The 26,323-nt window shown below is 37.4% G+C and overlaps 1 protein-coding gene across 1 annotated transcript in view; it reads right to left on the reverse strand.

Moving 5' to 3' along the window:
- LOC136863441 (proteasome activator complex subunit 4A) overlaps positions 1-26,323 on the reverse strand; it is a 1,047,550-nt gene that overhangs the window by 460,832 nt on the left and 560,395 nt on the right. Inside the window, exon 22 of the mRNA XM_068225934.1 lies at positions 11,143-11,300. Coding sequence (XP_068082035.1) covers positions 11,143-11,300 — 158 coding nt within the window. The remainder of the gene's footprint in view (positions 1-11,142; positions 11,301-26,323) is intronic.

Consider the following 26,323-nt stretch of genomic DNA (forward strand, 5'->3'; position numbering starts at 1 on the left):
ACCTAGCACACGGGGGTGAAACGCTGGCAACCAGGAATGAGTTAGCTGGAAAATTTATAATGTCCAATAACGGACCGTTTATATTGCTATTATTAAAAATTCATCTCTACGCAGACAGTCAAGGGATGGTATGGCAGAAGGCATCAAGGATGAGCTGCAGAATCCAGAAACTGAGATTGTAGGACTAATAAAACCAGGTGCCAAAACTGAAGACGTCCTTTCAAGTTGTGATCCTGTGTTAGAGAAGGACAATTATGTGGTGATTGTGAATGGTACAAATGACATTGCTGCAAATGGAGGTGAGGAACTAATAACGACCCCCAGAGGTAAGATTTCCAAACAACCTGACTCAAAAGTAATTGTAGTTAATGTGCCACCCAGGTATGACCTTTTAGAGGACTCGTGTGTGAACAAAGCTGTACATGATGTAAATATAAAAATTAGAGATTATGTAAGTTTTAGAAATGTCTATGTAGCAGATACTTTAGGTCCTGGCAGGCAAATGTTCACTAAGCATGGATTACATCTGAATGGTAATGGAAAAGCAACTCTCTGTAGACAAATTGCTACAATTATCAACAGAGATCTGCAAACTAATTTGCACTTAAGAAAACCCATACCACTAAACTGGCACATATAGGGAAACTTGCCAGAAAACCCAGATCCTTAAATCAAGATCTATGTACAAGGATCTGGGTTCAAGGGAAGTTCTCAACTCATGAATCCAATGTTACACAATTGCATCAGACAAGTTGTCCGACTCGTTGGCTGAATGGTCAGCGTACTGGCCTTCGGTTCAGAGGGTCCCGGGTTCGATTCCCGGCCGGGTCGGGGATTTTAACCTTCATTGGTTAATTCCAATGGCCCGGGGGCTGGGTGTTTGTTCTGTCCCCAACATCCCTGCAACTCACACACCACACATAACACTATCCTCCACCACAATAACACGCAGTTACCTACACATGGCAGATGCCGCCCACCCTCATCGGAGGGTCTGCCTTACAAGGGCTGCACTCGGCTAGTAATAGCCACACGAAAAAAAAAAAAAAAAAAAAAAAAAATCAGACAAGTTTTAGGGAGGAAGGTGGTCCGAGATTGCTCTTGATAAACTGTCAGAGTGTAGTAAATAAACAATTAACATTCGGTACATTGATGGAATGAGAGTGATGTGGTGATAGTAGTGGAATCATGGTTGAGAGAAGGGGTGGGTAATAGAGAAGTATTTCCAGAAGGGTATACAGCCTATCGTAGAGACCGAGGAGATAAAATGGGAGAGGGGGCGTTTATTCTGGTGAAGGAAAATTATTGTTCACATGAATGGTTTACCGATGAAAGGGATGAAATATTAGGGATAAAATTAGTTTGTGATAATATGAAGGAGGTGGGAATTATAGGAACATACAGGGCTATAAGAGAGGAAAGAGACATGGAAATATTTGAGAAAATAATATATTATACTCATACAAACAATAATAAATACCGAGCTTGGTAGCTGCAGTTGCTTAATTGCGGCCAGTATCCAATAATCGGGAGATAGTGGGTTTGAGCGCCACTGTCGGCAGCCCTGAAGATGGCTTTCCGTGGTTTCCCATTTTCACACCAGGCAAATGCCGAGGCTGTACCTTAATCAAGGCCACAGCCGCTTCCTTCCAATTCCTAGGCCTTTCCTATTCCATCGTCCTCATAAGACCTATCTGTGTTGGTGCGATGTAAAAAAAACAATAATAATGATATGGTAATAATTGGGGGAGATCTAACCTTGCCTGAAGTTGAATGGAATGGGGCTGCAAGTTTAGCCCATGAACAGAAACTGGCAAATAAGTTAATTTGGGAGGTAGGATTGACACAAGTAGTAAAAGAACTGATTCGTCTCAATAACTTGCTAGATGTATTCTTGGTTAAACCATGGGATATTGTTGATAAAACTGAGGTAATTGAAGGAATAGGTGACCATAAGGCTGTAATAATGGATGTAGGACTCGTACCAAAAAGGCTTAATAAGAGGGCTACACAAGACAAGAAATTGTACAGAAAAACTAAAGTTGATGAATTTGGGACTTAATCTTTGAAAAAATAATAGATTATACTTGTAAAAACAACAATAATGATATGGTAATAATTGGGGGAGATCTAAATTTGCCTGAAGTTGAATGGAAAGGAGCTGCAAGTGAAGCCCATGAACAGAAACTGGCAAATAAGTTAATTTGGGAGGGAGGATTTACACAAGTAGTACAAAAACCGACTCGTCTCAATAACTTACTAGATGTATTCTTGGTTAAACCATGGGAAATTGTTGATAAAACTGAGGTAATTGAAGGAATAGGAGACCATAAGGCTGTAATAATGGATGTAGGACTCGTACCAAAAAGGCTTAATAAGAGGGCTACACAAGACAAGAAATTGTACAGAAAAACTAAAGTTGATGAATTTGGGACTTACCTTAAATCACAATTCAGTTGTTGGATAAGTGAAGGAAGTAACGTGGATACACTTTGGGCTAAATTTAAAGGAATTATTTGGGAAGGAGAAAAGAGATTTGTACCTGTTAAGAAGGGTAAAATGACCTCAGACCCTGTTTATTATACAAGGGAAATAAGAAAATTAAAAAGAAAATGTAGAATAGTAAACAGGAAAATCAAAGAGGGTAGGGAGAGTAGAGAAACTAGAAAACAGCTAATGAGGGAACTGAATAGAGTGAAAAAGGAAGCAAAAGAGAATTATATGAATGGCATACTTCAAGAGGGTAATGACCACAAAGGGAAATGGAAAAAGCTGTATTCATATATCAGGAATCAAAAAGGAAAAGGAATCCAAATTCCTACAATGGTGGGAGAAGGGGGTGAACACTATTTAACAGATACTGAGAAAGCAAACCTATTTAGTAGGGAATTTAGAGATTCAGTAGATGATTGTCAAGAGTTGGAAACCGAAACAGAAGATAGAGAGGGAGAGAGACAGAGGGAAACAAGAAGCTTCTCATTCACAAACGAAGATATTTTCAGAGAAATCCAACTGCTTCAGCAAGGAAAAGCAGCAGGAAGTGATCAAATTACTGGGGAGGTATTAAAGACAATGGGGTGGTACATAGTGCCTTACTTAAAATTTCTCTTTGATTATGTCATAAATAATAGTGTAATACCAAAGGAATGGAAGGAATCTATAATAATACCAATTTATAAAGGAAAGGGTGATAAAAGGAAACCAGAGAACTACAGACCAATCAGCCTGACCAGTATAGTTTGTAAAATTCTGGAGAGTTTAATATCAAAGTACATCAGAGGGATATGTGATGATAAAAATTGGTTCATGAGGAGCCAGTATGGATTTAGAAAGAAATTTTCTTGTGAGGCACAACTGGTAGGATTTCAGCAGGACATAGCAGATCAGTTGGATTCAGGAGGTCAGTTAGATTGCATAGCCATAGATCTTTCCAAAGCCTTTGATAGAGTGGAACATGGAATATTATTAATGAAATTGGAGGGAATAGGATTGGACGTAAGGGTTACACGTTTGATAAAAGCATTTCTAAATTCAAGGGTTCAGAAAGTCAAAGTAGGAAATAATGTATCTCAGGAAGAGAAAGTTAGGAAGGGAATTGCACAGGGTAGTATAATCGGTCCGTTACTTTTCTTAATATACGCAAATGATTTAGGGAACAATATAACATCAAAAATAAGATTGTATGCAGATGACATAATTGTTTATAGAGAAATAAACAACATTGAGGATTGTTCAGAATTACAAAGGGACCTTGATAGTATCCAACAATGGGTTGAAGAAAATAATATGAAGGTTAATGGAGGCAAATCAACTGTTACAACTTTTACAAACAGGAGCTTTAAAACTGAATTTGAATATACTTTGGATGAGGTAGGTATCCCAAAAGATGGCAAGTGCAAATACTTAGGTGTGAGATTTGAAAGTAATTTGCACTGGAAGGGTCATATTGATGACATTGTTGGGAAAGCATACAGATCATTACATGTCATAATGAGGCTACTTAAAGGATGCAACAAAGAATTAAAAGAAAAATGTTACTTGAGTATGGTTCGTCCATTATTGGAATATGCAAACAGTGTTTGGGATCCTCACCAAGAATACCTAATAAAAGAAATAGATAGTGTGCAGAGGAAAGCAGCAAGATTTGTAACAGGGGATTTCAGGAGAAAGAGTAGTGTATCAGAAATGTTAAAGGAACTTGGGTGGGAAACTTTAAGTAAGAGAAGGGAGAAAACTAGACTTACAGGATTATATAGAGCCTATACAGGAGAAGAAGCATGGGGAGATATCCGTGAGAGGCTTCAGTTGGAAAATAATTATATCGGCAGGACTGACCACAAATATAAAATTAGAAGGAATTTTAGCAGAAGCGATTGGGGTAAATTTTCATTCATTGGGAAGGGTGTGAAGGAGTGGAACAGTTTACCAGGGGTAGTGTTTGATCCTTTTCCAAAATCTGTACAGATATTCAAGAAGAGAATAAACAGCAACAGAGAAAATAAATGAAGTGTTAGAGGGCATTCGACCAGTGCAGGTTATTGTAAATAAAAAAATGTGTGTGAATAAATTAATTCCATCCCCTGGTCTAAGGAGTTTGGACAGCCAAAGTAGGGGACTGCCTGTAGGGGTGAAGTACAGTGGGGACTTCGAGGGCCCTGGGACCGCTACGGTAGCTGTGAAGGCCCTTCAGGAACTCTGAAAAGTGGTGGCAAAAGGGGCTCTGGTTAAGACGCAGCAGGTCGTTATGCTACTTAGGACCCAGAACGGGTAAAAAAAAAAAAAGTAAATAAATAAATGCAATGTAAATATTAATGTTATACCAGTTGTATAGTATCATTTGAAGTAATTCCACATACTGTATATCAGTTGATTATATTTGTAAGTAGTACAGGAGATATCATAAGTAGAATTTTGTAAACAATATAAATTTATTAAGGATGAGCTGTGTGTTTAATAGAAAACATTGTTAGCGTAAATTGTATAATATTGTATTATAGGAAAAATTTTCTTCTCTTGTTAATTTAATATTTAGTGCTTGACAATAATGTATTTTAGTGTACCATTTGCCACCGAGGTAGACACCTCATTTGCAAATAAAGAGATTTTGATTTGATTTGAAAAAATAGTTACTCTGGATCAGGAATATACAGATTGAAATGCTCTACATGTAATTTTTCTTATGTTGGCCAAACTGGCCGCAGCTTCTCTACCAGATACGCCGAGCATTACAATGCCCAAAGACACAACAAATTCTCCGCAATGACCAACCATATGAGGGACACCGGGCATAAATTCACCACAATAGAACAAGACCTCCATATCCTAAAAAGAGTCGATAAAAGCAAACTCATGACAGAATATGAAAACTTATTTATTTTCCTCAACCAACATTTTAATAAAGATAAGAATCTAAATGACACTATTGATAAAAAAAGCCCCTTGTATGAACAGATTCTTATTTTATTACGAGAATCAACTTCCCTCACCAACAAATTCTTAAAAATCTTCAACCTCACATCAGTTAGAGTTCCCACCTCCCCTACAGCTAATATACCCCCCTCCCTTCCCCCCGCCGCTAGTACCTCTAATTCAAATACAACCAATAAACCCATAGCCACACCCACCGTAACATCGCTCCCTCCAATAGCCTTACACCGTTACAACACGCGCAGTAATACACTCTCTTCCTTCCCTCCCACCAATAGCAGCCCCCCTCCAATAGTTACGTCAACGCAAACAGATCCCCCTCCAGCACAAAACTTCAGTTATAACACACGTAGCAAGAAGTCTACTGTTGCAAATACTTCTAACTCATAATGTTACAAGCTATCTTTGTCACCGTCAAATGGTAAGTGCACACGATTCTACTTCAATATTTTTCAAATATCTTTTCACACAATTAACTCTACATTTCTTGCTTCCTTTTACAGATTCCACTTTTATATGCTTTTTCAACTAGATATCTACAAACTCACAATTTACAACATTTGAACATCACTTCAAATTTTGAGATGGTCCATAGTGATCCTATTTGAAACTGTTCAACTTCTATTCACCAACTTCATATCCTCAACGTGTTCTACAACTTCACCATATGCATCTGACTTTCGTCTTTTATCTTCAAGATCATGATTAACTTCGGATCTCTCGACTAACTTTGACTTTTATTCTCTCTTCTTTACTTTGATTATATACGATTTTTCGCCATCGTCTAATTATAACCGCCAGACTATCAACTTTACTTTTATGCAATCTTACTACTTGTTGTATAACAATCTGTTGTTTTATCCATTGTACTTATTTTAGCAGCCTTCTAATGTTAATTTTGTTAATACTTCCACTATTATATCTCATCACATTGTATTTTCAAACCATCATTGTTATTTTTAATGTTATTTTACTTCAAATCTCTTCAAGATTTTAAAATTCATTTCATTACTACATGTTATTTAGATGCTTATTTTTAATTTAAGGTTAAGACTATGGCTGATGATGCCTTCAGGGAAGGCAAAACATGTACCACTATTAGCTAACAAATTTATGTAAATCATCCAAGACGATTTTGTATTGATTAGGCGGTCTAATAAATAACTTAATGTTATTATTTCAATTAAATGGTATGTTTCGAGCTGTCAGCGGAGAGATGGCGTGGAATGACATTAGTAGACTAAGTTTGAGTGGCGTTTATAAAAGTAGGAAAGATCACAATATGAAGATGAAGTTGGAATTCAAGAGGACAAACTGGGGCAAATATTCATTTATAGGAAGGGGAGTTAGGGATTGGAATAACTTACCAAGGGAGACATTCAATAAATTTCCAATTTCTTTGAAATCATTTAGGAAAAGGCTAGGAAAGCAACAGATAGGGAATCTGCCACCTGGGTGACTGCCCTAAATGCAGATCAATATTGATTGATTGACTGATTGATAGCTTCAGGGATTTTGAATTAACTGAATTCAAGAGACACTTTTATAAAATTAAAACAAACAACATTTGCCTTGGAAGGATCAACTGAAGAGAACATCCTTAAAAAATATAGAACAGTGACAAAGGAAAATTATTTTTTGAAAACTTTTTATTAGTAGACAAGCAGAATATCATATATCATAGTGAAAAAAGTGCTGGAAACAAAAACATTTTTTATAACATCTGTTCAAATGAATAGATATAGTTTTAAAATAGGGTAAAGTAAGCAAACCCAATTTCCCTCCCATTTCACCACCCCATTCAACCATCCACATTGATTTTAATTTATTTCAATTTTTAAATTCACGTAGATTTTAAGTATAAGAATATAAATACTTTGTAATTTCACCTAAGCGTTGTAATACAGCTGAAGATGTTCCAAATGGAATTAAACATGTACTGTATATGATTACCTGATTTGCTTAATGCAAGTGTAAGTATCAAAAAGTTGGAAATTTACTGTTAATGATTCATTGTAAGCGGTATGTTTCGAGCTGTCAGTGGAGAGATGGCGTGAAATGACATTAGTAGACGAATAAGTGTGAGTGGTGTCTGTAAAGTATGAAAGATCACAATATGAAGATTAAGTTGGAATTCAAGAGGACAAATTGGGGCAAATATTTGTTTATAGGAAGGGGAGTTAGGGATTGGAATAAATTACCAAGGGAGATGTTCAAGATATTTCCAATTTCTTTGAAATCATTGAAGAAAAGGCTAAGAAAACAACAAATAAGGAATGTGCCACCTGGGTGACTGCCCTAAATGCAGATCAGTAGTGATTGACTGACTGACTATTTTTTCTATTTCTGTACTTACAACTTGCTTCATAAGATCCTTCTTTCATGCACCATTTCAACAAGAACCTCTGTTATTTTACAGTGTTCAACTCATATAACATTTTAATACGATATTCATTACATATAAATGGGACAAGCTGATATAAAGAACTTTCCAATGAACACTCTGCTTGTCAATATCAACCTGCAGTAATATGTAAACTTAATTTATCTATTCTGGTTACATTGGACATTGTATTAAAATTCTTCTTCTGTTAAGCCCAAGTTGAAGCCCTACTAGAATATTCTTAACATTCTATTGTATATACTCGCGAGGAACAACTTATGACTATGTGTTTGTTTACTTCTTTTAGCACCTCAAACATGGCTATAACAGATAAAAATACGACAGATCAAAAGCTGATAATTATATTTTACTACAAACTATATAGTACAAAAACCAGATTTTCTTTTAACATGTCATTCTTTTTAATTATAATTACTACGGTGTACAACTTATTAAATACGGTAAACAACTTCCATTGTATTAATGACTATCGGCTTATATGTGTAAATATTATTTTAGTTTTATCATGTATATTTTCTACATTACTATTACGGTATTACTATAAGAGTCAGAATCAAAGTATTTTATTGTCTTTGTATAATTTGTCCTAGGCTCATGATGACATACAGTTTTGTCAAAACCGGTACCAAAAATTTATAAATGTGATGATTTAACATAAATACAGAAATTTTCACATAATATATAGTATTGAAAAAGGTGGACCTTATTATTTTCTTTGTTTATTGTGAATCTTGATTCAATACGGAACCTGAAGAATGAAATTCTTAACGTTAAATACTATTTGTTTTACGTCACACTGACACAGATAGGTCTTACGGCGATGATGGGATAGGAAAGGCTTAGGAATGGGAAGGAAGCAGCTGTGGACTTAATTAAGGTACAGCACCTGCATTAGCCTGGTGTGAAAATGGGAAACCACAGAAAACCATATTTAAGGCTGCCTACAGTGGGGTTCGAACCTACTATCTCCCGGATGCAAACTCACAGCTGTGTGCTCCTAACCGCACAGCCAACTCGCCCGGTGATGAATGAAATGTAACAACAGGTAAATGGAAATTATTTTTATTTTGAAACTCTCTCCCCTAATAATAATACATCTACTTTTAATTTTTAAACAAGAATATCCCTAACGGTACCTACCCTTTATTTCAAATGCAGTGAATGTGAAATTAGGCCTACTCTACAATGCGCGGATACTTGCTGCTATTGTGGTAGATTTATATCAGGCTAATATTGTATAATGGTCCATAATTGTATTCTTTGAAACCTGAATAATATATTTTCTGTTTTGGAATATATTTTCAGGGATGTTCGTATGTATAGTTATTTAACACATTGGAGACCGTGTCTTAAGGTGGCATGTGGGCAGGCAGACCGTCATATTTTGAAGGTTTTTAAAAATTGTAGAAACTAGTAGGTAGGTTGCAATTATAACGCGTATATATCATCAAAAAATTAAAAGTGTCTATTCTACAGATTAAAATGTTGCATTAAGATCTATTGAATACTTTTCACATTACACATATTCCAACGGTATGCCTTTTGCAACAACAAAAAAAGTCTGACAACGAAGTCTTACAAATAATGAGCTTGAGTGCGGAATAGTTTGAAGCATTCAGGGACACAAAGTGCTACAGAACACATTGGATACCACCAGTATGTCTCTTTCCTCATTACTTTCCTATTTTTTGCTTTTCCTTTAACTGCACGGGCGTTGCAAGTGCACCCAAATCACCAAGAGTACCCGGCGAATGTGAATCAGTCCCTGCCTTTGAATTATCATCGCTTGCGTCACTTCATTCTAAACTAAAATCCAGTCGTATGAAGATCGTGAAACATTAGCTAAATAAACTGCAAAGTATAAAATCACACCTGGGAGGAATATGATAGAATAGGTTATAAATACCTTAATCACTAACATGAAGTTCGAAATCAGGGTCTAAATCTGAATCATCTACCTCTTCTTCTGAACCACTGTCATCAAAAAACTCTACAATTCCACCTTCATTCAATGACCCAATCATTATCGGAGAAACAAAAACACAGTCTAAACACTTCGCACGATGTAAACAAAACTCTGAAAGCGTGCGCCTTGAGCAGCTGGAAGCAAGGCAGGAAGCACGGAGTGTAGAAGAGAACTCGAGCAAAAATAAGCTGCTATAAGTTCGAGAAAACGACAGAGGACACGAACGCACGGTATAGCTGTTATAAAAGTTCCTTAAAGTGGTACGTATACTTTCCGAGCGAATCTCGTCAAGGCTGTGTTGACAATATAACAAATACGCTGGCCCGAGTAAGCCTCGGGCGCGGTCAGTCTGAGCTGTTGCCCCACCCTGATAAACACTCGGGTTCAGTCTCCAATGTGTTAATGGAAATTTGGATACACACTTAATTTTTGAGATATGCGCATATAAGAACCCCCCTTGATTTTTCAGCAGTAAAAATAGGATAAAGAACGGGTCTTATACGTGAGTAAATATGTTATTTAAAGTGCATCGTTCTGTGCGAAACATAATCAGGCTAAGAAACAAATGGGACCTTCTTAAAGGATGTTAAAAGGGAATACCACAATTATTTTTTGCAAAAAGTGCGATGGTAAAAAATGTGTACTGTAATATTTTTATCACTGTACGTTTTTTTTTTTTTTACAATCAGCTTTACGTCGCACCGACACAGATAGATCTTATGGCGACAATAGGATAGGAAAGAACTAGGAGTTGGAAGGAAGCAAGCGTGGCCTAAATAGAGGTACAGCCATCTTCAGGGCTGCCAGCAGTGGGGTTTGAATATCATTTGGTTTAAGTACATTTATAATTATACGTGGTTTATTTTTAAGTATTACGTTTGTAACTGCTCTATAACTGGTATTTTCTATAACCAAAAAACAAACGTCAATTAAGGACTTACATCCATCGTTCTCCACAATTCCACCAAAAAGGATGAATCCAGGTTTCATTTTAATTAAAACTGAGAGGACATTTCCTCTTCGTGAAATTTACAAGCTGACTTCTCATCGTGTTTACCACCATATCACTGTCTGTCAACCATCTCACATCATCATCTATGTCTTTCTGTAGTTGCTCACAATCCTGTAACTTATTTACTACTCTGTGCAGTACATCATCATTCACAAATAGCCTTGTCTGTGATTCCAGTTCTTTACTTTATCATTTATATGTATATATACATACCCAAGAAAAAATTAAGGTCCAATAATACTGGAATGTGGAACCCCCTCTTAATCAGTTGTTCCAAACTGCTCAAGAAATATGGAGTTCACAAGTAATGAATGCACCGTGAATAATACTTACAAGTCAGGCCTGGCCAAGCAATTAAGCAGAGATGTTTCTAGTTGACGTACACACGACAAATTAAACTCATTCCGTTCGTTTTCTCGTTCTATTCCTTGATCCTCAGGTAATGGTTCCTTGTGCAGTCGTCGTGCAGCTGCAATACAGCCATCAGAAACCTGAAATAATGAGAAGTTGTTAAACAATATTCTTTGCTGTCTGCAACTGAATTTAAAAATAAAACAGGCTGCTAGACCTCAATTTATTTATAATAAATTAATACCAGTTCTCTAGCTCTAATTTTGCCATGATCAGAGAAAATAAACACTAAACCATTTTACATTTATATTAAAATAATTGACAAGCCACCTGAGAGATAAATACTGTTTAGCAGTAACTTCTTACTCTCTGTCCGGCCCCAAAGTGTAGGGGGCAACGTGCCCGCCTGTCACCCGGCAGCCCTCGGTTCGATTTCTGGCTGGGTCAGGGTTTTTTAATTGTAAATGATTAATATCCCTGGCCTGGGGACTTGGTGTTTATGTCATCCTTAATGTTCCTTTTCTCACATTCAAAACTCTACACTTCCCCAATTCCAATAACATGCAGGTTCATATCATATGGCGCAAGTAGGGGTCGATGCCCGTAACAAATAGCATTTAAAAAGGAAAAAAGAATTCTCACTCTAAATCACTTTCAGAGCATAATGAGAGAATTGTTTTGAATTGAACTGAATTGAATTGAATTTATTGATCATGATTTACATGCCACTGAGACTGAAAAGCCCCTTTATGCAGCATCTTCTTATAATACAATGCAGATTTATGAAAACAGTAACTACATTTTTATAATATTAAAGTATTAAACTAAACAAGAAACTTAAAAAAAAAAATGAAAATACAGATACCACATCCAGTAAGGTTAAGACATACATTATATAATAAGTAAGAAAGTAAATCATTAAGCCCTTCTGTTATTCTGGACTACATGGGTTTAAAGAATATAAAGCTAAAGCAGAGAAACAATTTTCTTCGAAATATACATATTCCTGATTGTTCGACACAAGAATGCCTGATCTCAGCCTCTTGCGTACTCCTCCAGAAAGACAGATGTTAAGAACTGCTTTAGTTGGGTACAGTTAGTGTTACTTGCGAAACGGTGAAGATTAAAGACGTTGAAGATACGTGATGCAGTGCAAACAAAGGATTTGTTAAATTTAGTGGTACGATGAAGGGGAATTTGAAGGGTGGTTTTTGTAAATCTATTATCTCTGTTATGTACCGACTCCATAGGTTTAAATGCATTATAAAGGTAGGATGGTGTCTTCAGTTTGAGAATTTTCTGCGTAGCAACAGCTACTGAGATTTCCCGACGTTCATGGAGTTTCAACCATTGTAGCTGTATGTAATAGGCTGTTATGTGTTCATCACGCCTGGCATTTGTAACGTAACGAACACATGCGTTTTGTACCCTCTGTAGTTTTATGTTCAAAGTTTCAGATAAGTCGTTGTATACGACTGAACCATAGTCAATTATTGGAAATATAAGACTTTGAACAAGTAGTTTTCGCATGAAAGGTGGTGTACATGACACGTTATGTTTCAAAATATGCATGGATGACACAACTTTTCGGATTACATTTGACGTATGATCAGACCAGGATAAGGTTCTGTCGAAAATTAGACCTAGATTGTTAACGGTGTCACTATAATGAATATCTGTCTCTAGAATTTTTATTGCTGGGAGGGATTTGAGGTCAACAGTTTTCAGGAGTTTTGTGTAACCTATGCAAATAAGCTGGGTCTTAGCCACATTTAATTGGAGGTTATGATTTGCGCTCCATTCAATCAATCGAGAGATGTCATGGTTAAAATGCGTTATAGAAGAAGATGCGTTAGTGGGACAAAAGTGGAAGTAAGCTTGTAAGTCATCCGCATACATGTGAAAGCTACTGCTTTTAAAGACTTCAGATATGTCATTAATATAAATAGAAAAACATAAAGGACCGAGGACTGATCCTTGTGGTACGCCACAGTTTACTGATTCCCAGCTAGAGAATCGACCGTCAACGAACGTGACTCTTTGTGATCTATTTGACAGATATGATTCAAACCACGACAGAACACTCTGGGAGAACCCAATTGACTTCAGCTTAGCAAGAAACAACTCATGATTAACAGAGTCAAATGCCTTAGAGAAATCAAAGAGACATAAGATAGTAAGCTGCCTGTTATCGGTGGCCGCGCGTATATCATCTATAACCTTCAGAAGAGCAGTAGTAGTACTATGGCCCTTTTTGAAGCCAGATTGGTAGGGATTTAGAATGTTGTATTTAGACAAATATTCACATATCTGCTCATGAACAATTTTTTCTAGTGCCTTACTAAGTGCACAGAGGATGTTGATAGGCCTAAAATCACTACAGACTGTTGGTATTTTCTTTTTGGGCACAGGACGTACATTGGCACGCTTCCACTCTGAGGGATAAACTCCATTCTGTAGAGAGAAGTTAAATAAGTGCACAAGGGCAGGAAGAAATATGTCCATGCAGGTAGAAATCATGGATATTGGAATATTATCTGGACCTTTAGCTTTAGTTCGTATTGATCTGACTGCTTTCTCTACCTGTGAAGGGTGTACGTACATGAAATAGAATTTATCTGTGTTACTTGGAGTGAGATGTCTATAATGTTTGGCAGTCTCTGATACTTTCGGAGTGTTGGAGTTAGAGACTGATGTCATATAATATTCACTTAATTCAGATGGAGAGAGAGAGAGAGAGAGAGAGAGAGAGAGAGAGAGAGAGAGTGAGAATATATATGGGATGAATTGATCTCCTCACTGTGCCATGTAGCATGGAATGCATCACATATGCAGTTTGAATCTGGGTCATATGAAAAACTTGCAAAATCATTTATACATAATACATTCAAAGCTCAATCAATCATCTGAATTTAGGGCTGTTGCCTGGCTGGTACATTCCGTATCAATTCTTAAACTTTTCAAAGAACTTCGAAATTTATGAAAAAATTTCCTTGATAAATTATATCAATCCTTTTCTCCTCATTCTATAAATGAATATGTTCTTCATATTATGGTATTTCCTAATTTTAAAAGCCCCACTCAAGCGGATTTCATAATATTAATGATGATAATAATAAGAGTGATGAAGTGAACCAATACTGAGTACAGTTGAAGAATTGACATGGAATGATATTTGAAGGTATTCATAAATGATCATATGCCCGGAGAATACGTGATAATTGAATGAAGAATTTCGTGTTTGTATCTGGATGAAAGTGTGAGGGTTTACTCAACTGGCGGAAGCCAATACTGTACTCAGAAGGGAGATTTATGGCCTTCAGAACGAATAACAAGAGGGGTGGCGCCAGTCCCTAGTGCAGGTTATGTTAAAGTCTGTCAACCGCTCACAGAAACCACATAAGATGCTTTTTCTCATTTCACATTGTATGGAATATTCATGTGTCAAAAATTTTTCATCATCAATGCTGTAAATTTTTCATGATCCGATAGGTGAAAAAAATCCTCCAGATTTTATATTTAAGTAAGACCACAGTAGGGATTTCCAGATAGCACCTTGAAGTCAAGCTAACACGGTTTGATACCCGATTGGTATCGACATCCTTGGATCGACACCAGGAGACCTGAAAGGGGTCACAGATTCTCAGAAAGCATTAAAGTATGTGGATTGTATGTTGTATTTATGTATTTATAGGTTAATGATTCATTGTAATATGTGCTTATGTTTTATGTATTGTATCAGTGTATGTTGATTTCTGGTGAGTTACAGGATAACCAACGTCATGTATCCGCTTTGTAAATAGCGGAATAAGGTATTACCCCAGAGAAATGCGTATATTCTATAGTGTGATGTATAATTAATATGATAATGTAGACTTTATTTGTGACAAACGACGACACGATTTTCGTGATAGGATAAATAAGCGGAAGGATCTTTTATAGTTATGTCAGGACACGATGACACTGCACAAATATTGTTTTACTCACGACAATGTCATCCTTTTCACATAATTTTGTGTTGTTATAATATAGTGGATACCCACTGGTATCAATATTAAGATAAAGGGACAGATCCCTAGTGATTAATAACAGTAGACCACATGATTTTGCAGTAAAATAGAAAATATATAATTCTTATGGAAACCGCTGCCCTGATTCAGAAAATGATGCTATTTCTTCCTATCACGTCTAGTTTTGACACAATTCGGTGTTTCAGTATCTGCATCATTTCGTAAGATGTAATGCGGAGAGATGTTATCGCTCAACTTTTTTTTTTTAGAATACAATTATGTGATTTGATTTGTTACTGTTTGCATTTTATTACACGTTTATTGCTGTCTAAATTTTCATTTTGTAGTTGGGGGTTTCCTGGTAAATTCATAACAAACTCCCCCAGATATGCAATAGACTGCGATGTATGTAGGATTGAAAATAAGACAGTTGAGTGTTTCTCTTTCATCTTAGACCGCTTGAATAGACGTGTTAAAAGCCCCAGCCGTTATGCAATGTTTATGATGGACTGGTAAAGCAGTTTCCTTTCAAAGATAACAGTCCGAAAGTATTATACTCTCGAAGATGAACTTGTATTTTGTACGGATGTTTCAAATCTTCTACGTCAATTGAGAGAGAAAGAGTATCATCCTAGTAACTGGCGTGTTTTTATTGATTCTTTGCTTCCTAATATAAATGTTCTGGCATCCGTACCACTTGCACACTCCAGAAAAATGTCTGAAACATACGAGACCTTAAAGTTGGTGCTTGAAAAAATTAAATATCACGAGCATGGGTGGCAAATTTGCAGTGATTTGAAAATCATTGGATTGTTGTTGGGACAACAAAAAGGCTATACAAAATTTCCCTATTTCCTATGCAAATGGGATAGCAGGGCACGGGATAAACACTGGGATACAGTGAATTGGCCAGAAAGAAAACAACTACAACCAGAATCCAAAAAAGTCTTGAATGTAAGGCTTATTGACCGTGAAAAAAATCTACTTCCACCCTTGCACATCAAATTAGAATTGACGAAACAGTATGTAAAGGCATGAGATAAAAGTAGCCTATGCTTCCAATATTTATCCACTAAATTTTCCTCATTATCATATGCAAAAATCAAAGAAGGCGTATTTGATCGACCACAGATTCGTAAACTGATGAAGGATAAAAATTTCACAGACACGATGACCAAAATTGAGAGACGCATGAAACGTGTTCAAAGTTGGGGTGACTAAATTCTTCAGCAACATTGAGGACCCTCAATATAAAGAAATTGTAAGGAAAATGTTGGTCAAGTTTAAGGAACTCTGTTGTAATATGAGCCTTAAGCTTCATTTCTTAGCTTCGCATCTCGATTATTTCCCTCCAAATTTAGGAGCTGTCAGTGAAGAACAAGGGGAAAGGTTTCACCAGAATCTCAAAGATGCAGAACGACACTATCAGGGACATTGGGATGTGAATATGATGGCCGATTACTGTTGGTCGTGCATGAGATGACCCTTCTAGAGATCATTCAAGAAGTTAAAAAACCCGGAAATTCCACAGAAAACGGGAAAAGACGGAGATGTAAATCTAACCTGCACATAATGTAAGTAACAAAACTATGTATGTGTAACCATGTAATTTTTATTCAAGGTACAGTTATATTAATTTAAAACCAACTGTACAGCTGAAACTAAATGGGCGCTTTATGCTTCAGTTTAACGAATTTCAATATACATTAAAAATATAATACAAAACATCTAATTGCTTACAAAGCAGCATTTGTGTGTATTTAATGCATGCAAAATATGATTACGTTTTGCAAACTGAAATTGACATTAATATATCAAATTTAATCGATACTAAGTATCAACAATTTTACGTAAGGACAAAATAACATTTTGTAAAATTGCTACTAAACCAGACGTGATACGCCAAAACAATTTTTTTTCTCAAATTCTGCGTTAAGAAATTCATAAAACCCACCTATTTTCGTTTTAACCACACTTTTTTTTTTTTTTTTTTTTTTTTTTTGCAGGCTGGTGTAATTAAAGTGTATACATGCATTGCTAACGAGTTATTTGGGAATGCCAGAATGAGATTCAGGTGACCAAGACTAATAAAAGTCATTTGATGGCATTTCCCATATGATAAATTTCAGTGTTTAAAATTGCCAGGCAGGCAATACTATGGCAATTCTCGTGTGTGTGTAAATATTAACATGTGATGCTCTCAGTAATTAAAATTGTATTTTTGAATTGGGAAAAATGCATTCTTATCACTCAGTACATTAGCATATTCTTCTTACTATCGCACCCTACTTTCAATATATTTAAATTAAGTGCCCACATTATTCAACGTACAGAACCACTGAAGGTCAAAAATTTAATTTTTTGTCTGTATTGAAGATCTACATGTGATACAAATTATTATAATTTTATTAAATACCATCTATTTACTACATAACAAATTAATGAGGACTATATTATATATATATCGTATGGCTTTACAAGTACACAAAAAGCTAATATCAAATGAAAATGTCCAAATTTGACAACCAGTCCAGAGCACTCGGAGTCACTTAGTGTAGAAGCCTCAGATCACCGTTAAATGCTCGAAGTGGGCACTCCTTAACAATGTGTTCCATTGTCTGCTCCTCCGCTCCACAGTCGCAGTCAGCAGATGAACGGAAACCCCATTTCTTCAACATGTAGCCACACCTCCCTACAAGGAAGAAGCCTCCCCGAAGATTGTGGTTAATGCAATCGGGCGTTCCCTGGGCAACGGTTTAACCGGCTGATTCTTCCACAAAGGTGCTACTACACAGCAACAAGTATGCAAGAGAACTTATCTACGCATAGTCCTTTTCAGGACCAACCAAGCACGGAACACTCATCAATTTCCATTGGTAACAACTTACGGATATGTCACTTGAACATCGAATGAGGACTTATATCCTTATTAAATTGTTACCATGGTACATGTTTCACTCCTTTTTGTGAGCATCGTCAGCCAATTAATATTTACCCAAGGTTCAATAACATCGTGAACATGTTCTATTGAGCTAAAATATGCCTTGTAACCATGAGTGACAAATCTTATAATATTTTACAGATCATGTAACAATAAAAGTTATGTTTTTGAGTTAAAACAGATTTGTCTAAAATCTTAGTATTAACATTGTCCTTTAAACTTATGGACGAAACCCATCTGTTGAACATCATTTTAAAACCATTTCAAAAACCATTTGAGATGTGGCTGATTATACTGATTCAGTATTTCTTGACTTGTGCAAGTGTCCTTGAACCTTCACTGTATATATTAATGATTTTATTACGTTAATAATTGACTATATTATGAACCATTGTCTTATTCTCGATGTTACTAGAGTAACAATAGTACAATATGTATTGGCATAAATCCAATATTGTCAATATATCAGTCTTGTTTTTGAATGAACTTGTTAATAAAATAAAAACGTTCTAATGTGAAGTAGAATTTTAATGAACACCGTAAGTTTCCGAATTGAACTTGTTGATATATCTGAGATAAAAATAAAAAATATGTTGAAGACTTTGACTATAATTTTGTATAAACTTATTGAAAGAATTATCACTTACCCTTCCTTCTGCTGTTTTTTTTTCTTTCTTTTTTTTTTTTTTTTTTTTTGGCTAGGGGCTTTGCGTCACACCGACACAGATAGGTCTTATGGCAACGATGGGAAGGCCTAGGAGCTGGAAGGAAGCGGCCGTGGCCTTAATTACGGTACAGCCCCAGCATTTGCCTGATGTGAAAATGGGAAACCACGGAAAACCATCTTCAGGGCTGCCGATAGTGGGATTCGAACCTACTGTCTCCCGGATGCAAGCTCACAGCCGTGCGCCTCTACGCGCACAGCCAACTCGCCCGGTCTTCCTTCTGCTGCGTAACTGTTTAGTGTTATTCACAACCTCATGACAACTACTTGTTGTTCCGTTTGCGCTCCTTGTATTGAATGATTGAGTGTGAATGAGCTTGCGTTTTGGCGGGGAGTGGGAAGGGGAAGTGAAGGTAGGCGGTGCATTGATAACTACAGTGGATGGTGGAGAGGGCTGCCTAGGAGTAGTAAGGGGAGGAGTTGAGTTTATCAGCATCAATAAGGTACTAACTTCTGTCGGATTAAATTGATTATAGAATTTATATATCTCAGATGTAAGCATTTGTATTAATTTCGGTAATTGTACTAAAAGGAGGTTCTTTATTTCAATTTCATCATATAGGTTTTTATTCTTGTTATATTGCTGATCTAAATGAATGTATATATTTTCCAATTCCGTCATTACTTTTCCTATTTTTACCCTTTTTAAAATTCTTAAATCCCTTTCAATAGTTGTAAAACAGTGTCCAGTTTCTTGCACATGAGCGTTCATTGCAAAATGTTTGTGTTTCGCTGCATTTACATGTTCAAGATATCTTATCAGAGAGCTTCGGCCAGTTTGGCAAACATTCGAATAATTGCACTCTGCACATGAAAGTATATAAATTCCTAATCCTTGATATTGATTGCTATTTAAACTAACATTATTGTGATAAGACTTCTAAATTTATACATCAATTTTTGAGAAAAGCGCTATACATTTAACAATAATTTTGCAATTAATAACTCAACTGAATTATGTGATAAGCTTAATAAATTCAACCTACAACCGCATCACAAAAAGTGTTGATATGATATAACTAACGTGTACCCGTGCATACTGATTAATGAAACCACTGATATAATCAAAAATAATTTATTCAGTCACAGCAAATTAAGTAGGTGTGAAATAGAAGAATTCATTAAAGTATTGAGATTCGTTTTAAGTAATAACTACTTTACATTTAATCAAAAGATATATCAACAAATGTGCTTAGGAATGGGCAACCCTGCATCAGGTATACTGGCTAACATTTATACGGATCATTTGGAACATATTAAAATTTTGAATAACATAGTAAGGCTACGCCTTTGGCTGAGATACGTGGATGACACGTTTGTCATAATAGACAGTAAACTAAATAATAGTGATCATATTTAGGATTTTTTAAATAATTTCGACAATAACAAAAAATTCATAAAGAGGAAGAAAGCAACAATTTGTTCAATTTTCTAGATATCGATGTAAAATAATAATTTTATTGCAGGCAAATGGCCAGACAAATAGAAGAAAATTACGTACAAATATAAATTATTCAAGTAATTTCAAGTTTGCACTCTGGTGCCTTGGTTTGCATAGTCTTTAATTGATTTGGTTCTTTTCCTGCACAGTTCTATGTGAGAACAATCACATGCATTTCCGCACAAGTTGCATTCACACATCTCAGCTGGCTCATGGTATGATGTGTTCTTAAAGATGAGAATGTAGAACCGTGTACCGCCAGTCTAGTAAACACATGCCTCATCTCAAAATAAGATATTGTCCATGTCCGGTCTATCGTGGCCCCGCTCCATAGAACTCTTGCGGTATTTCTTCTCTTTTTGCTTATGAAGTTGATAGAAGAATTTCTGAGGCTCTAGTGTTGGGTAGAGTCACGTGTGTCCTTAAATCCCCGATGAGGAATGTTTCTCTTGCGAGAAGGTAGACTAGTCTGGAGCGTGTAGTCTTTGACACTCCTAGTGCTCTGTTGATGTACGAGGATTGGGGCAAAAGCCAAGGCAACTTTTTTTTTTTTGTAGATATGTGAACGGATCGCAAACGTATATGTGTCGTGTGGAAGTTCCGCAGGCATAGTGTGTATGCAGAACAACAGATGGCTCCGTGATAACTGGTAGTAGCGCAGCGAGGGCTGTGAAATCAGTCAGTTGGTGAGTGTCGTGTGAGATGGAAGTAACCCGTGTTGAGCAGCGCGCTTATATCAAAATAGCCAATCTCTGAGGGAGAAATACGATGGTGTCACAGTGAATTAGTGGAAGACCCTGGAAATAATGTCCTACCATACCGTACAGTAGCACGGTGGGTAGGAAAGTTTCAGAAAGGACGTTTGTCAACCAGTGGTGAGCAACTTTCGGGATGACCTGTCAGTGTGCGGTCCGACGTGGCACGTGCTGTCATCGAGCAGCTCCTGAATGAAGACAGACGATGGACGCTACTGGAGATAGAGAAGGCAAGTGGCATCGAGAAACGCACCATCCACAGGATGTGTAATGAGCAGCAACTGCGCAAAATCGCATCGCGGTGGGTACCGCATGCACTGACGGAAGTTCAAAGGTGGGTGCGCTATGCAATATGCTCCGAGCACCTTGCACGCTAGCAACAGGACGGTGATCAACTCTTGTAACGAATAATTGCCATCGATGAATTTTGGGCCAGGGCATACGAACCAGAACTGAAAGGCAAGTTCGCGGGGTGGCGACATGCTGGATCACCAAGGAGGCAGAAGGTCCGTCAGATTCCTTCCCCAGTCAAATTGATGCTGATTGTCGCGTATGACGTCAGGGGTGTCATTTTTTGCCACTTTGTTCCACATGGCAGAACAATGACCGCACAGTTCTACAGGGACTTCCTGGTGTGACAGGTACGACGTGGCGTTCGGGAGAAACGTCCGGATGTTGTGGACAGTGCAATAATTCTGCACGACAAGGCAAAACCACATAAAGCAGAGTGTGTAGGGCAGCTATTGCGACGTTGGGGATGGGAAGAATTGGAGCACCCACCGTACTCTCCCAACATTTTGCCTTGTGACTTTGATCTCATTCGAAAGATCAAGGAAGCACTACGTGATAGGCGGTTTGCAACAAGAGAGGACATTCTTAATGCTGTGCACAAACAGGTGACCCAATTCACGTGTGGTGTGGCAAATGCTGAGGCAGATAGTACTCAGCGCCTCCCACATCGTTGGCAGCATGTGGTGTCAGTAGCAGGGGACTACTTTGATGGTCTTTAGGTCCAGGTTTGTCATGTCAACTTCATGTGTACTGCGTTCTCATTCTTTTGCACCGGGAAGGCCATATTGCTCTGTATACTACCGTAATAAATTAGTGTGTTACAATATTTGAGTGCTACTCATTGTTCACACATGTAGTTAACACCCTGTCCTTTCGTCTGTATATGTCACATTTTCCAACCGGACTGGTATCTTCAAGAAAAAAAAATAGTTGCAATGACTTTTGCCCCAACCCTCGTATAATGCTTTTACCCTTTTTTTTTTTTTTGCTAGGGGCTTTACGTCGCACCGACACAGATAGGTATGATGGCGACGATGGGAGAGGAAAGGCTTAGGAGTTGGAAGGAAGCGGCTGTGGCCTTAATTAAGGTACAGCCCCAGCATTTGCCTGGTGTGAAAATGGGAAACCACGGAAAACTATTTTCAGGGCTGCTGATAGTGGGATTCGAACCTACTATCTCCCGGATGCAAGCTTACAGCCGCGCGCCTCTACGCGCACGGCCAACTCGCCCTTACCCTTTCTAGTACAAATAGGTTCTTTTAGGTGAGATGTGACCATATAACTTCCATCCCATACATTAGTACTGGCATTATTTTAGCTCTAAATAGCACCATGTTGTTGTTCGAGTCATCAGTCCACAGACTGGTTTGATGCAGCCCTCCATGCTACCCTATCCTGTGCTAAACTTTCATTTATACGTAACTATTGCACCCATATGCCGAATTAGTGTTTTTAAAAAATAATTAATTATCTCAATCGATGTTTGAGAACATGAGACAGCCACTGCGGCAGATATTTCGGCAGGCGGCATGGGGTGTCAAAGAAAAATTGCGACACAGAGTCGAGCCCTGTCACTATGCTTAAGGCACATTCTAGGGTGCAGCCAAAGATAATTGCACACTCTACCATCCTCAAATAAAACGTTCAGCCAACAGCTAAGTGCTCGGGTCAGCACTTTCTCACGGTGACAGTACGCTACCGCCATAAAATTTCACCAGTAACTGAACAAAGGCGGCAGAAAGAGGGAGAGACCACATGTTCTGTGCGAGTGAGACGGAATGTTGACAGACATCCCTCGAACAGAGATGGTTTGTTCCATACAGAAGAAAGCCATGTACCGCTAGGTAAAATTCAGCCAATCAGGGAGCTCAAAATTACTCGTTTCAAAAAGCGCCTATGATAATTTAGTTGATTCGGGACATCGGATCAGTGTGAAGGCAGATTTTTGGTGCTCCTGACAATAGGTGAAAATAGTATATTTTCAGTGTGATTTTATTAATTAATTGTAGGTGACATGACTTTAAATATGAAAGTGCGTCTTCGTAAGACAAATCCTGCATTGCCAACCACGTGCTGACAGTTTTCACCCACATATAATGCATCGTCGGCAGAAAATAGTACCTCCCACGCATCCTAATTAAGTGAAAAACCTACGACCGCTGTGGAATGGAACATCAGTTAGAGGAATGGCTACGAATACTGTTATCCAACTTATAGTGAATAAATGGAATAGGGGACATATGTGATAAAACTAATTGTGCGAGGGAAACCCACCCCCACAGCGCACGAATACCAGTGACGCCAAAGCCCTCAGGGTAACGCGCCACGCCCAGCGTACCCAGGAACACATAAATAAGCCCGCCTACCATACCCGGGGAGGAGTGTTCTCTATGTTCTCACTGAGGGAAGATCAGTTCGTCTTACTGACTCGCGAACGCTCAGTCTTTGTGTCCAGCGAACTCTAATAATGTGGAGAGTAATTCCTAAAGTAATTTGTTCGCCAGTGACAGCCATCGCGAGAGTAAGTTGCAAATTGTATTGAACTTACTCATGAACGACGATTAGGAACGTTTATTTAAATCAGTCATACCTAAGTAATTAGAAACTATATGAGACTTTGCCCAAGGAGAGGTGATAGATTTTTCAAGTTAAGGATCCCAATGGGATAAGGAAATAGTTAACCGTGGCATATCGGGCTAAAAAGTGCATATTTCTGTCGCAGAGACTATGATTTTTGCAAGCGCAGCAGCATCTCGTATTTCTGATTTATTATTCTTGAAGTAATGATCAGCTATTCAAACTAATAGACATTACGGCTAGGATCTGCTAATAAAGACAGACGGTAATTGTTTAATGTTGGGAACATGCAGCAATTGTACAAGGAATGTCCCGTTGCAGTTCATTCAAACCAGGGGAGTTCTTGGAACTGACAGGTGTACGACCTCGACCGTAAACACTACATGGAAGTTCAACTAGGGGAAGGTAATCCTGTGGTCCCGTTACAAGGAGGGTGATACAGGACCAGCAGTCTAGCAGTCTACGGAGGTGAGATTCAATACTATAGGAAGATCCGAATCGTGTTTAAAGTCCGATACTGCAAGTTAACCCCGTCATATGTCTCAATCATGATGGCGTAAGCTGAATAGCCATCGGGACTATGGAGAAGCGGCGGCCGAACCATCAGTATGAGCAAGTGAAATTTAATCTAAGGTGTTGTTTGTTGTAAATAATGTAAATATGAATTTGTACAGGACGCAAGCTGTTGGTAAAGATAATTCTGTAGTTTAATTTTAATCACTGATTATTCATATTAGGGCTACACCACAGTCTTCACTTTGTGTATAATTTGTTTTGCAGTCACGCACTTTGATTTAATAATGTTGTTACGCATGCAACGAGGCAGATTTGAGTTATATTGGTCAGGTAGCGGCTGTATTCATGGTATTTCGCACAGGCAGAGTTCTGTCGAACCGATTCACATGGTTCAGGCTTTCTTTTTGAGACTATTTGATATTGTTTGATTCTTTCTTTAATATTCGTTAAATCAGTCTATGTGGCTAGTGATACGATTGACAATGTAGTTGTGTGAGAATTATGGTAACGCTGAGCAGTCCATTACGACGAGGAGTCTAGAGCATTAATTACGAATTGTATCTAGTGAGTAAAGAGGAAGACATTCATAGGTCAGCAGTCTAGCTGACGGACGTGTTATATGAAATAAGAATAATGATGTAGAGAACTCAATCTCAGCGGGGAAGCTGTGAGATCATTAAGGGCGTGAATACGGATGCTTGGAAGTGCGCCAAACTTTTTATACATAATAATAATGTACTTGAGGTTCAGAGTACAATTATGAATCTACGATGATATAATAATGAATGAATAAATATTGATAAGCAAGGTAAGATCGAATTCAGAAGATACTCATAAGGGTGATATTAATGGACGTAACTTCAACTAAAGACCCACACAATTCATTATCAAGCATTTGTGTGTGTAATGATTACATAAGGCAAGCAAACGTATCCAGCATGGCTAGGACCATATGATTCATAGGTAATAATAATATCAAATGGTGTTTTGGATTTTTTCTTTTCTTGTCTGAAACATGATGTCGCAGACTGCACTGCATTAAACACTGTGAGTAGGTAATAACCTGATTTTGGTTAGCTATTTATGCGCCATGTTTGTTTTAATTATTATTATGTGAATCAAAATAGGGAGAAAGCAGCCATGATAAACGTTAATCTTGGCCATGGACACCTGTTATTTCAACGATAGATATCCTAGGACGTTGAAATCAACATGCGGCATTGTAATTAAGGATTTGATTACGTAGTAAATATTTTGATATTGTTTAAATTATGCATGATACGTTGTATATTAATTAGGGTATTTTTTTTTTTCAGTTTAGATTCCCTTCCCTTGATTTTTTTCTCTACGCGTAGCTTAGGCAGTGACTGACGGTGGTGAACAGTATAGATATTCTTTCGTGGTGTGGTAAACGGAAGATTTTCCGTTGTGTAAATAGAGTAATGTAGGATAACGAAAGGTTGCGTCAAACAACCCAAACATCATCTTGGTTCTAGAACGGCAAACATAATCAGTTTATACCTTCACTGAACACCAAACCCTGTAGTTATTTAAAATTTGTCTTGTCAAAAGTTGGGTAATGATCCTGTATTTGTGAACAGGTATTGATAGTCGTCATGTTTGTAAGGTCAGTTAGGTCCAGTTGAGACCTTTTTAATCAACACTTATTATGCTATAAATTAGACAGCTGTTCAGTTGATAAATCATTCAATTTGTTTTGAGGTAAATGACGTACTACATTGTGGTTGAACAATTGAGGAAATTGAGTTAATTGAGGAACTGGATTCAAGGACAGCCGATTGAATGTCTTTGCATGTTTCCCCTTTTTGAGGACGTTTACCATACGGACCCTTTCTATTTCCATGTAACACTCTTTTACTTACACATATTCTACATCTGATGCATCAT

The sequence above is a fragment of the Anabrus simplex genome, chromosome 2, assembly GCF_040414725.1.
Source record: "Anabrus simplex isolate iqAnaSimp1 chromosome 2, ASM4041472v1, whole genome shotgun sequence".
NCBI classification, from domain to species: domain Eukaryota; kingdom Metazoa; phylum Arthropoda; class Insecta; order Orthoptera; family Tettigoniidae; genus Anabrus; species Anabrus simplex.